A 15,668-nucleotide genomic window follows, 5' to 3' on the forward strand; every position below is an offset into this window, starting at 1 on the left:
CAAAATAATAAAAAAAATTAATCTATCTGATCGAGAAATCACTCTTTGGAAAAGAGAGTTTATTACAGAGAAATGTCTCTTTCCAAAATAAAAGCTATACTATACGCTTCTTCTGGGCTATACTCTCAGCAGCATATTAAACATATCAGGTCCCCATAAGGAGAATCATGTGCTAACGGCTGTCTAAATGACTCGGGTAAAGTTTGTAGCATGCATGCTTGTTGTTTTTGTCTGCTTCCACTTGTCTTTGCACTAGGATGATGTCGGAGTAAATGTGCAGTCATATTCGTTGTGTTCCCACTAGTGCTGTCAGCGTTAATCTCGTTAAAATGACATTAACGCCATAACGCGGCAAATCTCCGTTAACGAGTTAACTCGGATCGTCCGTTGCGTGGGGCTGGATGGTGTCAACAGGTTAACAAGCTAACTGCGCTAGCGTACTAGTTCCCACCAATTGAGCATTGCGTGGCACATCCGACATACTGTTTGACTTTTGTCCATGACGCGCTTACCATCAGGGTTATGCTTCACATGAAAACCAAAATAGTTCCAAAGGCCAGATCTGAATGAGGGTGGGGGAGGTTCAGTTTGCCATGTTGCAACGAGCTTAGCTTCTGTCTTGCTAGCTTGCGCTTCGCTCAGTGGATCTGCGCTCGACAGTGCAGCCTAGGCGGAGTAGTCGAACGCAGATCCACTGAGCGCTCAACACAGACAGCATCGTCAGAAGAAAAGTTGATCGAATAAATAAAACATTTTGTATTGTTCGATAAATATGCATACCGAACCGAAAGCACTGTATCGAACGGTTCAATATCGATACGAGTATTGTTGCACCCCTAGTGTTTATGTATGCTATCTCAACCTGATTGGTTAGGTTTAGGTAATAAAAAGCATGGTTATGTCCAGGAAAGGTTGTGGTGTGGGTTAAAATTGCTCTTAAACAACCATTAAAAAATAATAATCAGCTGAAATGTATGGAATCAAAGGTTTGGGTTTGTTTTTTTAATTCAAATAATTAATCATTAAGGAAAATGTGCTTGGTATAAACTGAATAGACACCAATGATTTGGCCAGATTCCATTAAATATTTTACAGTTCAATTATGTAATAAAACTGCATGGAAAATGTTCATGTAATCCAAAATTATTTTTTCAGTATTTTTTCAGTGTATATCAAGCAAAGCTTTGACCAACACAAAAATAGCAAGATTATAATATACAATGTACTTTGTCAAATGGTTCTATAATTTCATGTCCCAGAATATTGAAGCGCTCATCAGTTAAATCATTGTTGGTGTACTTAATTAACTGGTTTACCAGTAAAGCAAACTGGTTCGGTCCCCCCTGGGACCTGGTCCCCTTCTGGCACACCTACCTCTATCTCCTCTTTGTCTAGACGTGCTGGTGTCATTCCACATGAGGACAGAGAGGCATGATTTATGCTAGACCAGATAAATCCTTCTGGGACACTGGTTAATAAAGCAGATGGGGACAGATGGAAATCACGAAAAACCTTTGTGCTGTGACTGACCAGGTCTTTTCTTTAAACACATTTGTGGCCTTGGCTTATTAAGCAACATATGCTCAAACTTAAAATGTCTTGAATTTAAAAGCCCTTCAAAATTCAGCAAAATCAGTTCATTAAATGCTGCATGACTCTGTTTCCTGCAGGACTCAGACATTAACTTGATAGGGGACACTATGGAAGCCCCTCTTGTGTGCTTAGATGAGGAGTTTGAGGACCTCCGGCCCTGTAGGATGGATGAGATGGACCAAAGCCTCATCAACGACTCCTACTCCACCACCACCACCGTCCCCCTGGCCTCCATCACCCGTGAGGAGTTCTCTGAACTGGAAAACTTCTCTGAGATGATGAGCTTCAAGTCAATGGAGGACCTGGTAAATGAGTTTGACGAGAAGCTCAATGTGTGCTTCCACAATTACAACACCAAGACGGAGGGCCTGGCGCCCATACGCAACCAGTCACACAATCAGGAGGACGAGGAGCGACTGCAAGATGAAGAGTAAGTGACACAATATCTGAAGCAAGGTTTACTTATTGGAATCTTTCAGTCTTTAGTCATCTGTTACTGTGTATTTCCAAACAGCTGTGGTAATAAAGGATGTGACACTGTTCAGTGTGTAAACTATAACGAACCCAGAACAATTTGAGCTTAACTTGAGGCACCAATTCTAAACCCAGCTAAAATCCCTTTAAAAACAGAAAAAAAATAAAGTCAGTTTCTGTTACTGCAGATACAGTCTACAAGGGTTTGTTTTATTTGGAATTATCGTAAAAAAAATAATGTTTGAGTGAAAAAGTTATTAATCTATATTCTGTCTTTAAATTTTCTGTCCCTTGGTGAACCTGCAGGATCTCTGCTACAGTTATGTTGACATAGAAAGTATATGAAAGAACATTTTTAGAAACATGCCTAGTCCCCTAAAGAAATACAGGAGGTAGAATATCAACAGACATAAAAAAAAGAACAGCCTTTCATGTTAATCAGTTAGCAATATGCTCATTATGCTTCCATTTACAACACACACACTGGAGGCTGAAACGACTTGGCAGCCTGGAACAAAAGCCAAAACATTTCCACACACAGACCACAACATCCCCAAACATGCAGTCAATCAGCACTGTGACCCCACCCTCCCCACCTCCACCATGTCAGGCTGCATGCTGAATTATTCAGCGTGCAGCGTCGTACACCTCAGTTGGCTTTGGCTCTGTCCCAGTCTCTGCCTCTCCTCTGACTGCCAGAGCCTCCTCCTCTTGCTAGCAGCTTCTGAGGCGTTCTCTGAATCATGCTAAATATAGCTTGACTGTAGGTGTGACAGCAGAGTTTTTTGGAAAGGATTATATGACTTTGAGCAATGATTAATTTCTGGTGAGAAAAGTGAGCTTTTATTGGTTAATAAAGCTCTGAGTGAGTACAGAGCAGAGTGAAAGGCAGTGGGTGGATTGATACACTAGTGTCATAAATAAGGAAACCATAAGAAATACATTTCAATCAGACATACATGAGTGTTCCATGTTCCTCAGAAGAGTTTGTCCCATGAAGAGGTGGTACTGGTGTTAATGAAACTGGAAGGTTTGCGTTTTGTTATGTCACACAGGAGCAAACAGGAGAAGCTGACACACCAACAAAACTAATCACCAGTCTAAATCTGCAGCTTGGTTGAAAACCCTATGTGGCACATTTTGGAGTAATCCCTGCAGTCCCTGATCTGAAACTCAGCTTTGAGTGAATCTGTCAAGCTGATGGAGAGCTAGAAATTTAAACAGAATGATTCCTGTTGTGTGGCTGCAGGCCAGGAAACACAGCAGGACAGCGTTGGAACATGGACCTCCACTCCCTGTAGGCCAGATGACCAACCATGTGTTATAAACACAGAACGTGCTCTTCATGTGCTGCTCTGGTTTCTGATGTGGTTGTGACTGGTTACGTTGGCTTTACTGCATTTCAATTCTTCAGTTTTATTTATAGGAAAAAGCATCACATAAGAAGACTGGTACCACTTGAAGTGTTATATAAAGCTACAGCCACCAGTCAGCTAGCTAGACTCAGTGTGTAACCAGGCTGAAATAGTAAAAAATGTTCTTACTAGCACTGCCCTTGGCACATACTCATCTGTGATATTAGTGCAGTACTAAATGCAGTAATCCCATCTGGATTTGAAAGCATGTGCGACTAGCTCAAGGCTGTTAAAGAAAGGAAAGATTAGATAAAAATCTTATATAGAATAAGATACTGTATCCTGTAACAATATATTAGAATAGAATAGAATTATCCTTTAATTGTCCCACAAGGGGAAATTTGGTTGTAACAGCAGCCAGAAAGACACATATATAACAAACAGTACACAGGACACAGAACAGAAATATACACATTTTTTCTTACACATTTACATTAAGGACAATAGTTACTATAAACAGAGTACTGTACAGTTATTAAATTAAATAAAATTAACAACAGATAAGAGGCAAACCCAGGTTGTAGTGTAAATCGGTTGATTAAATTATTGTAGTTAAAGCGCAGATGTAAACATCTATGATTGTTGTTTTGATTGTACAGTCTGACAGCTGCAGGGAGGAAGGACCTGCGGGAACGCTCCTTCATGCATCGAGGATATTAGTTATATTAGTTAGTTAGTTAAAATCTGGTATCCTGAAGGGGTGCACAGTATATTTTGTTGGTCAGAAGGTCCTTAATACTGTATAACAGAATAGAAATCCAACAGTTAGAAAATACAGTACAGTGCAAGTTACAGCATGTTGCCTGAACACTTACAGTACACTCAGTGCAGCTGTGCACTGTGTCTACAGTGTGATTGTGGTGTGTTGTTGACACTTCTAAGCAGTTTTTTTCCCCTGTATTCTGATTTAAGCTCTTTAGTTTTAAAGCAATACCAATGCACTTGAAATCACTTTGTAGCGTACTGCCACATTAATATAAAAAGGCAAACTCTGCGACCAGAGCTGTTAATGATCCTGCAAATTAGAATCGCATTGGCAACAAATATACCTCTGAAAACTGTTAACTTTTAGGAAAACTAGAACTAATCTTTGGCCTGGTGTGAGCAGCCATGACACACAGGCATGACTGGTGAGGTAAGCTGCCAGCTCAATGGAGTCCACTGTGTAAGCAGGCAGAGGCAGTGCCACTGGGAGCAGGGAAACAGGCCTCAGCCAACCTCTGAGTGACACACACACACACACACACACACACACACACACACACACACACACACACACACACACACACACACACACAAGCTCAGACACAAAGGACACTTCTCTCCCAGTTTTTACTTCACTCTGCCTCAGACAGACGCTGGGAGAGTTGGAGAACACTTTGTACAATGATGTGAGGAACTTTATCTAAATCTCTGCTGCGGATACCGTTTAACACGTAGTAAGCTGCACTTCTTTTCTATTGTGCACTGCTGCCCTGCAGCCCTGAACTCCACCACAATGAAATATTGACTGAGTTGAAGAATGCTGAACATAGGGCTGAGTACATGGCTTTTTACAATCAGAAAAACAAATCTATTGAGGGCAAAAGCTGAGGGCAAAAATTGTGTCTTTATACTTCTTTTTGATATTTGCTTGAGTAGGTTTGCATTTTGACATGGGTCTGTGTTGTTTTGCAGTGTGTGGGATGCTCTAACTGACAACTACATCGCCACCTGGGACGGCACCGACTCGGAAGGAATCAACGGCAATATCTCTGACCAGGAGGTACATTTCATGCCACGCCTTCATGTTTAGTTTAAATCTAATTAATATAATATAATATACATGTAGGAATAGCTTTGCACTATTTATATGCAAATTTTTATTCTCATCAATAGTAAAAAAGCACCTTGAGATGACTCTTGCTGTAAATTAGTATTAAATATAAACGAATACACTGAACTGATAGCAAACTATTCTGATGAGCATCCTTAGCACTGTGGTGTAATGTGGGTGCTGAATGAATGGGAAGCTCATTCTCTGGTCCACTCTAATGTTTGTTTACACATTTCATCCTTACATGAACACGTCTGACCCAGAAAATTCACCTCACAGTCAAATATTTACATGTTGGTCTATTCGCTTGCTATGAATGGTTAACTACATTCACTAATTTCTGTGTTTGTAAGGATAATCATGATGCTTTTCTTAAAGACAAATGCTGTGTGTCATTATTTTCCATCTCGATGTGCTAAAATGAATTGTATGACTAGTTTCTGCTCCTGTAAAATTCATTTCATGCTGACAATTGAAAGCATGCCTGACCACTCGTGACTGGTCTGGCATTCAGCTAAGCTCTGCCTCCTCCTCCTCTGTTTCCTTGATTGCCTGTCAGATTCAGCTGGACAGCAGACACTTAGTGTTCTACGCCATGTTTGGACTGGTGAAGGCCAGAGGAGCTGTGGTTATCACAGGAGCAGAGGGTGGCTGTGGAAATGTATCACATTCATGCCTTCAAGCTAAAAGTTTTATACCTAGAGAGACACAAAATATTTAACATATGACAGCTTCCTGTGAGGACAATCTTTTCTCTGCATTTATACCTCTGATTGTTTCTCCTGCCACACTTTTTAAATATTATAAAAATGTGGTTCTATTTAACTCGAAATGAGTTGAGCCACAAAATAGATTTTCCTTTTGTAACATGGATATTTATCACTTTCTCATTATTGTATCAGCATGGAGGAACGGATAAACTGTTAAATGCTAAGTTGATAATAAAACGTATGGTAACAGTGCTTAATTAAAAAAATGTTTGGTACATGCACCATCATATGTGATCATGCTATCTATTTGCTCAATAGCACCACAGACAAAGTATAGCTGAGGCTTAATGGAAACCCATAAGTTTTGAACGTTGCTAGAGCAGCCATGATCAAAGTCAAGAGCGCTGCAGCCAACTTAAAAATCAGAAAATTCATCTTCAATAAAAGTTCAAGAGAAAGTGATGTATTTCTCAAATGTTATTTGAAAAATATGAAAACATAGGCTGTTTCACTATAGCTTGCTAATGCTCAGTCATAGTGACCCATCTGCCACTGGGACACAAACGTCAATACAAGAGCATCAAATTTAGGTCAGGCTAATGAGTAATATCACAAATTAACCAGCTCCTATTCGAATGTTTTATTCACTTTTTATATCGATAAATACATTTATAAAAAATATTTAACTCAATATACTTGCGAGTCATTTCAAACTGTTCTGTTAGTGCTGTAGCCCATCTACAGTACCTTTGTGGACCACCAGAGGTGATTCATGTATCACTAACGTAAAAGGTCCAGGAAACGTTGTGAGGAGTAAAGATATTTCACAAAAATATCTCCTCCTGTGGATCCTGCTCACAGTTCAGGTTCAGGAGACAGACACCCTCTCTCTAGCCTCCTCCTTCAATTCCACACGTAAACAGGATGCAGTCTATTTACATGCTTTTAAAAATGGAATGAGTAAGTGGTTTTTAAAATGTGATAGTAATGTAACAGTAAATTATGTAAAACCTTTTAAATATTTAAACATCAGACTTAGAAATGAACTCAAGTGGCCAGTTGGGGTCTGGGCTGGAGGGCTGCTCTCCTGATGTGGGGACCAGGATGGTCTGCTTGTCTCCACCCCAGACTGAAGGGGAGGCATCTCCTGAATCTGGGGGCTGATTGCCTATCTGGGGGTTATTGGTGTTTGGACCTGGGAGTATAAAGTGTGTGTACGGCATCCATTTCTGTGTGTCTCCAAAGAGGGTGTGTGTCTGCCTGTTTGTCTATGTGTACATGTCACCCTCCCCCTCTCTCTTAGAACATCTCAGGCTCCCTCAGGTGTGGGGGCCTATTTCCCCCTGACACATTCCCTGCCAGTGACTGTTGCCCCCATCTGCTGGTGCATTGGTACTTCTCGGTATCTGGGTCTGGATGCTCGGTTCTGTACTGGCTTGTTCCTGGTGGCTGCTTGGTGGGACCTGGGCCCCCTGGATTTGTCTGCTCTTGGTGGGGGTTGGGGTGTCCTTGGGTCTCGGGCTTGGTCTGCTCCGGTGTAGCCAGTGGAGTCTGTGAGCTTGTCGCTGCAGTCACCTGGGGCGTCTGCACTGTGGCTGCTGGGTGACCCCTCCCCAGGGCTCTCCTTTGCTCTTCTCTGAGTGGGAACTGCGGTTGTCCCTGTGGTGGTCCACCTGGGGCTCTCACGCTCTGGAGGGCCTCTACATTTCTGGGGCCCAGGTCTACTGCTTCAGGTCCTGGGGGATGGGGCTGAGCTCCTGACACCCATTATTAAACATTAAATGGAGAAACTTTATGAACACAAGCACGCTCACGCAGACTACTCTACTTGCCAAAGTGAATCTGTCTACCATTTTTTGCTGGACAGAGCAGGGAAAAAATGAACACAACTCCTGAATGAGCTGTCATTCAAACACACCAATTGATTTTTTTTTTTTTTGAATGTGTATTTTCATCAATTACTCCAATGCAAAGACATCAGCATTTGACTCTTGCTGGCATCCTCACCACAGTAATCTGTTGGCATAATTTATCATTTGCAGATTCATGAAAAAGAGGAGGAGGAGATGAATGAGAAGAACGACAATGCCAACTGCCTGAATGAAGAACCTCTTATCACAGCAGATCAGGTCTGAGTGTGTGTGTGTCAAAATCAAGTGAACGGCAAATTTTTTGTGACCAACACGTTTCAGCTTGTGGCCTTCATCAGCGTCATGCTTTCATCAGCGTCATTGCAAAATGTCAAACAGTTTGTGTTTAAATAAAAAACAGGAAACAGAAAAAATCCAAGTGGACCAATCACACCTTCACAAATAAACAAGTTGACCAATTAAATTTAACGAGGTGGTACTGGCTAATTGGCTAATTGGTTAAGCCACAGCCCAAATAGATTCTGGACTGAACCACTACAGATTAAAAGGGGGACACCCCCAAAATGTCTTAAAGTAATACATACTCAAAATTACACAGAAAAATGCAAATAAGTTAAAATAAAAATAAGTACATTAACATTAAAAGAGGGAGAAACAATAACAAAATCTAGTTAAAAACACAGAAACACAAAAGTAAAGTCCACAGAAACTCATTAATAGATAAATCCTCAGTCATGCTTGTAGGGTGTAAACTCTTTAAACAGATTGGTCAGCTTGTTTATTTGTGAATCCCTCCATTTCTGTGTTCAAGGTCATTGAGGAGATAGTTGAAATGATGGAGAATTCTCCAGATCCTGGTGAAACTGAGGAGGATGAGGAGGAAGAGGTCAGTCACTCCTCCTCCAGGACCAATCTGTCCCTGCTAGAAGAGATCAGGCAGCTGTCAGAGGCTTCAAACAACAACTGCTCCTATGAAGGTAAAGCTGTGAATAATCCATGTTTCTGGTTATTTCTTATTTTCATTTGACTTATGCAATGTCCTGACTGAGCTGTTTTAACTAATTTATTCTAATGCTATCGTTCAGGATTACCTCGTAGACTAGATATAATAGACTAGACTTCATAACAAGTGCATATTTTCTGTTAAGTAGCATGTCAGAAATGTGATAATTTCCTATTAAAGTCATCCTTTAGGTCAAAATTAAGGTACATACCTCAAGATAGTAATAAAATACCAAAGGTGTGACTCTTATTTGGTATTATCATCAGTTAAAGCTAAAAACTATAATCACCCTTTTCATAAAAGCTCCAACATGAATCCATTTAAACCTAACGCAAAGATACAATGTTCAGGGAAAAATAAGTCTCAAATACAACTATAACTATCCATCTGTGTACATTAGTTATCTCATTTAGTTAGTTTGAAGATGAGAGTTTAAGAGGTCAATAACTTTTTTTTACAACTAAAAACTGTAAATAATAATTAGTTAACCTTCTTAAAGAAACATCAACAGAAACAGCATTAAACATGCAGCACATGCGCATCTGTGCAGGGATTATCAGCTATGTCAGTTAGCATTACCAAGCTAACTTTAGCAAACATGAAATTTTGGCTGCACTGAGAAATCACCATATTAAAAACAAAGTAAAATGGTGGTTGTACAATAAATTAAGCCACCCACAACACTAAATGAGTAAAATAAACCTTTCTTTTTTGGCTACTATATCTAAATGTTGCTTCCATATTTTAGTGGTTTTCAGCTACTTTTACGCTATTTGTACTTCTACTTTTCCACCATTGAGAAGAGCACTCAAAAGGTTACAGATACAGATAGATATTTGGAGTCAAAAGCCTTTTTATATAGTTTAGATTCACAGTTGCAATGTAATGACAAAAAAATTGCCCCGTGACTGACACTATATGTGTGCCATAATATGAACACCCTGCACAATAATCACCTTGCAAATTGGTCACATGTACCAAAGTGGTGGAAACACCTCATGTTTAACCCTTTAAGACCTACCATAGAACCAAGGCCGCAAGAGCTTACTTTATATTTTTACATGCTGTAGTGCCATTTTTGGCAGTATTTCAAGTTGCTATGCATCAATACAACTGTTATAGCCCATATTTTAATAATATGTATGCATTAAGTCCATAGTAACTACATAAATTGCAAAAAAGTGCATTTTTTTATGCAATTTTTGAAAAGCTATATGTGGAAGGAAACTCCTCTGGTTTCATATACAAAAAAAATTATTGCGCTAGCTTACACGGTTCCGTTCTACAGGGATTTAAAAATAGTTACGCAAAACCATGAAGAAACCAGCTGTTTTGTTCACATTGTCTTCTTTTTTAAAATAACTGGCTAACACTCTCTAACACCATTCTTTTTTTCTTGGGAATTTTACTATATGAAACAAGTAAATACTGTACAGTGGACAAATACATGAATACATGGATCAAAGACAAACGTGTTTTTTAGGAAATTAAGTATTTAATAATGCTGATAAAATTATTTTTTTCAAGTATCTGGGGGAAGTGTATACTAATTAAAGAGCCTTGGTCTTATTGTGAAATTTAATTGCAGTTAGAGAGATTTAAATAAAAATAAAAATAATAATTTCAAAATCGATATTCACTCATGTATTCATTTTGTTATTTCACAATTCTTTTTTAAATGGTGGAGACTTTACGTGCAGTAAATGGACGTTATGGCACTATATCTAGTGTGGGTGTAATATAATATTATTTTCTGCCTCAACATGCATTTTACATGATCAAATTTGTAATTCAAAAAAACTTCCCAGTTGAGCTAAAGCATTACAGTATGAGCAGCCACAGACAACGTCTTTAGGCATCTGCGATGTAATATAATGATTACACTGTACCAGCTGCATTGTCAGAAATGTTTCTCCCAAGCTGCTGTTTTGTTTGTGTTCTTTTTACAAAATACTGATTGCACTTCCTTCCTTTATACGCTGAGCTATCATCAGGGACTGCTCATTATGTTATTCATACAACAGTACCTTATTCATATAGCAAAATTACCCTGGGCCGCATTAGTATACATTACTGGTAATTAATACTGTCACAGTGGCACCGATTCCCAATAGTCAGACTATTCAAAGAATATTATTTTACTGTTAGCATCCTGCTTAACTCTAATGATTCCCACAACCTTTCCGCTCTCAAATCCATCCTGCAGGCCTGAGCCTGATGCCCAGCTCAGCGCTTGTTGAGCTGCTGCACCGGGTGGAAGTCGCCATCCGTGAGTACTCAGAGGAGCTCGTCAGCCAGTTGGCTCGTCGTGATGAGCTGGAGTTTGAGAAAGAGGTGAAGAACACATTCATCACGGCACTAATGGAGGTGCAGAACAGGCAGAAGGAGCAACGAGACAGCAGCAAACGCAGACGTCGGGACAAGGCCATGAGCCTGCAGGGGGGAGGGACAGTGCCTGTGAATGCAGGCAACGATAGCTCCACAGGCCAGAAGACAGGGACCATGCTTGTTAAGGTGGGTAATGGTGCTAATCTCAAATATTAACAATATGAGGCATTTTATGAATGTGCAGATTTCTTTTTTAAACTTTTCACTGTAAATTACAGGAAGGTAAAACAAGAATGCCTGCAAGCTCTTCCTTTCCCCATCCTCTTTAACTGTTAGTATAATGGATATCTAAAGGCCATTAGCCTCTAAATTATCTTCCAGGAAAGATTATAAAGTGGCTGTGACCCATCATCTATGTACAGTAACTGCCCAGTGCAGTCCTATCCAGCAAAAGAGAAACTGCCTAATGGATTTCCTCTCCATTCGATGTAGCAGCAGTCTGAGTGCTGTGAGTCTGGCTCTTGGTACCTTACTCTCTGTTACTGAACTAATATGAGCATACCGATGGCTTAAGGAAGTGGATGCAATATATACAATAAATTGCACAATGATACCATGCTGAAATCTGCTGAAGAATAATTTAAAAAATGAATTTTGTCATATGAATTGGTAGTTTGTAATAATGGTCACTATATCTTTGTATGTGTGTGTGTCCTACAGCGTTTCAGCATGGAGGGAATTTCCAACATTCTACAAACAGGCATCAGACAGACATTTGGAAGCACAGGGAATGACAAGCAGGTAAGGTTTAAATGTTTTAAATAAAAAACAAAAAAACCCAAACAAACATGCACAGATGAGCCAACCCATTATGAATACTCACAGATGGAGCAAATTATATAATGACATATTTAGGCGTTCTCGTTTCATTAGACGGTAAGTGAACAGTTGGTTCTTGTAGTCAGCCGTGAGTGTAAGGCGACTGGCCATCCTTAGGCGTAAGGATGGCCAGTCGGCTGTGTCAGAGAATCTCCTGAAACTAGAAAGCCTGTTAGATGCCTCTGGTGAACAGCTGCAACCACCAGCTGGAACCAGCTACATGGTTTTGACTTCTCAAGGTTCACTGGTGCAAAGAAAATAAAGGCTACCTTAGCTGGCCTGAACTCAGCTAATGCACTGTGGAAAGAAGACCAGCAGGTGTAAGGGTGAAGATCTCCAACTGTATACTGTATGTTGACAGAGGTTTTCTCGGTACTTAGATTGGTTTGCAATGATGGACGGTTCAGATTCAAAGTTTGGTGTTCTTAGAGCTATACTGCAAAACAGGAGCCGGACTAATCCTGGTGACTTCAGGCTTAATCCAGTATTTCAGTAGTACGAAGGTGGCTGACGTCATGCCAGGGCACATCTCCATGACTTAACAGAATTTCATGATATTTTGTCAAAAGTAGCTTGACAAATTGATACTACTCTCATGTTACTTGTAATGTAAAGCTACAAGTAACTCACTAGCTTGATTGCACTTTGGTTGAACAAAATTCTAATTTAAACAAACAAACAAAAAAGTCTAATTTAAAAGAAAAGAAAAAGAGAGAAATGTAATCCTTCAGATTAACAGAGGCTACTTATTACTCTCTTATTAGTCTGAGAAAGCCTTCTGAACCTTTATTCTGTTTCAGTACCTAAACACGGTTATTCCATATGAGAAGAAAAGCACCCCTCCATCTGTTGATGACCTGCAGATGCTCACAAAGAGTAAGACCACACCAGAACATCTGTAATAGAGCCAAATAAAAGGCAGAAGTAGTACATTCAGCCTTGTTGTCTGCTTTTTTCATGCAGTACTCTATGCCATGAAGGAGGACAGTGAGAAGGTGCCTACACTGCTGACCGACTACATCTTAAAAGGTAAATGCAAACACAGTCTTCTACTCACTTTTGTAGCGTTTTACACAGCACAGTGGAAAACAGGGACATTTTCTGTTCTTGAAATATTGCCTGTCTGAACTTCTTGGATGTTGGAAACTATATCAAGGCAGTTTGTTCTGTCTTCCTCTTCAGTCCTGTGTCCTACCTAAAGCGCCACCAAGCCAGAGGCAGCAGTGTGATGGAAACTTCCTTCTCCAAGGGCATTTCTGACCTTACTTTCCTCTGGTTCAAGCTGCATGACCTCCCCTCTTTTACCATTACCAACTATGGATCCTCACCATCAACATTATCATATTCACCTCAACTACAACTACTGCCTTTCGCTGAGCTCACTTCCTCCCTTCCCTGCGCATCAAACTCAGGCCACAAAACGGTGACCATCTGAATAACAAGTGGAACAGCCGATTCCCACTTTTAACAGACTTCACTTATGGAGCATGACATAATGACCATAACACCACTTTGGTACAGTGATAGCGTTATTACTGCTTTCTTTTCCTTCATTACTTTACTTTCTCTTGTTTTTAATTCTAACAGAATTTCATTGATTTTTGAAATCATAAAATGACCTCTTAACCAGTGATGGTTTTGTACATTGATTCTTTTCATAAGGACTACACTGTCAGAAAAATTAAACTACATACTGCATCCACACACGTCTTCGTATGGTTTCTGATTAAAAAAGTGATTAATCTGAATACAAAAGCCATGCACTTTTATCTGCCAACTTAGCACTGTTACTCCGTGTACAGGAGCGGAAACAATACTATTACGGGTGCAGTGCAGTGAATTACAAAGCTTTTTTTCTTTACTTTTTGCTTTTTGCTAATTATCCAGTGCTCTTCTGACTTATTTCTAATTTCTTTTTACGTGTATCTAAATATTTGATATGGACTCTGTTTATTTTGTACTTTTATTTACTGTGTCATCAGAGTGACAGGTATCTGTGCATTCATCCCTATCCAACTACATGGAGATATATCAGTGGATATCATCCCCCGATGAAAGAAGCTCATTTCAACAGAGTTGTGCATATTAGCATATTTATGACTTCCTTTGTGTCATGTAGGTGAATGTTACATCGCTAATTGCAAATTCTAATAAACATTCTACCCCAGTTGTGTGTTCATTTGCTTCTGTTTTGCATTTAGTATGATCACTCCTGATAAATTACACAAGTTTTTTTTCTTTTTCTTTTTTCATTTGAATCTATTCTTTGGAAACTTTGACTTTTACAAGTTATCAAAAAAGACAGACAAAAATGTTTATTTCCTCAGGACTACTGTGTGAGTGCAATTTTGACTGGGGATACACATGTAGTTTCTAATATTCCAGTCCAATAATATATATCCTAATATTCCAATATGTCTGGATGTGTTTCAACAGCTGCCAAATGGCCAAGATGCTTTTAGAAGCTCTTATGTTTCTGTAATGTGTCTAAAATTTGGCAAAGACTTTTTTTTGAGAAGGATCTTTATCGGATGCTGATAATACCTACATTTAGAAAAAAACAGGAATTCAGTGCACAATGTTCCTGCTCACTGCAAATTTATTGTGACTAAAGAGATTATTTAAAAATGATTATTATTTGTTTCAAAACAAAAAAAATTCTCACTTTCCATGAAAACAAACTCTACAATTATAAGTATTTTATCATATTTCTGCCCTATATTAAACAAACACAGATTTATTGAGGACAGTATAAATCAGGCTTACACAATTCAGCCATACGCCACATCTGTGAAATAGTAAGATCTTGCTCAAGCTCTGTCATGATAGGAGGCAATAAGACGCAGGGTTTATTCAGCACGGACTACTTTTATTGAACTGTAGCACCAGTGTACGTGGCTACATCAATTTTCCAAAAACATACAGTGTTCCAGCGACCTCTAGTGGCCGGCCCCATAGTAGCCTTACTAGTACAAGAAAAATAAATCTCACAACATCTTCCCCTTTAACAAAAGTACTTTAAATATAAAACAGTGTTGTCAGAACGTACGACATCACAGGGGTAGACTACCCTCAGTCCTGATAAGGTATTATTCTGCCCTTAGAACATAGAAAGGAGATAGTCCTCAGTCTCCCTTTGGAGCATCCCTTTGGCAAACCGTGTCCCTATTGACTGGACTGGGCAACAATGTCCTTTCGAGTACTGCAATCGTTTGCCAGGGGCCATTGGGCAGAGGAGTAGTCACGAGGGGTTCCCGTCGCTGTGTAGGCTTGTGCTCTCTGCAAAAGTTGCATGATCTCACCTTGTGTGTCATTTGAAGTCCAATGGTGGGCCACCACACTGTTGATCTTGCACGCTCTCTACATTTAGTTAGTCCTTGGTGGCCTTCATGTAATTGGTCAAGGACACTGGGTCTGAGTGCTGTGGGAATTACAATGCGATCGTGGTAGAGCACTAGACCGTCTGATTCTGAAAGGTGGCTTCTGGCTGCATAGAAGCCTTGCAGTGATGAACTCTTTGCCATTCTCAAAGGCCACCCTTGTCTGATGAAAATGATTGCTTTTTGAAGCTCTGGGTCC

At 39.7% G+C, this 15,668-nt stretch overlaps 1 protein-coding gene across 1 annotated transcript in view; it reads left to right on the forward strand.

Moving 5' to 3' along the window:
* fez1 (fasciculation and elongation protein zeta 1 (zygin I)) overlaps positions 1–14,256 on the forward strand; it is a 17,044-nt gene extending 2,788 nt beyond the window's left edge. Inside the window, exons 2-10 of the mRNA XM_085469553.1 lie at positions 1,671–2,023; positions 5,160–5,247; positions 8,051–8,137; positions 8,691–8,856; positions 11,089–11,396; positions 11,931–12,011; positions 12,890–12,965; positions 13,053–13,118; positions 13,272–14,256. Coding sequence (XP_085325679.1) covers positions 1,701–2,023; positions 5,160–5,247; positions 8,051–8,137; positions 8,691–8,856; positions 11,089–11,396; positions 11,931–12,011; positions 12,890–12,965; positions 13,053–13,118; positions 13,272–13,288 — 1,212 coding nt within the window. The 5' untranslated portion in view covers positions 1,671–1,700 and the 3' untranslated portion in view covers positions 13,289–14,256. The remainder of the gene's footprint in view (positions 1–1,670; positions 2,024–5,159; positions 5,248–8,050; positions 8,138–8,690; positions 8,857–11,088; positions 11,397–11,930; positions 12,012–12,889; positions 12,966–13,052; positions 13,119–13,271) is intronic.
* Positions 14,257–15,668: the final 1,412 nt, after the last annotated feature.

Source organism: Copadichromis virginalis, linkage group LG10, assembly GCF_057382275.1.
Source record: "Copadichromis virginalis isolate Kocher_CV1m ecotype Utaka linkage group LG10, C_Virginalis_male_GT1.1, whole genome shotgun sequence".
NCBI classification, from domain to species: Eukaryota; Metazoa; Chordata; class Actinopteri; order Cichliformes; family Cichlidae; genus Copadichromis; species Copadichromis virginalis.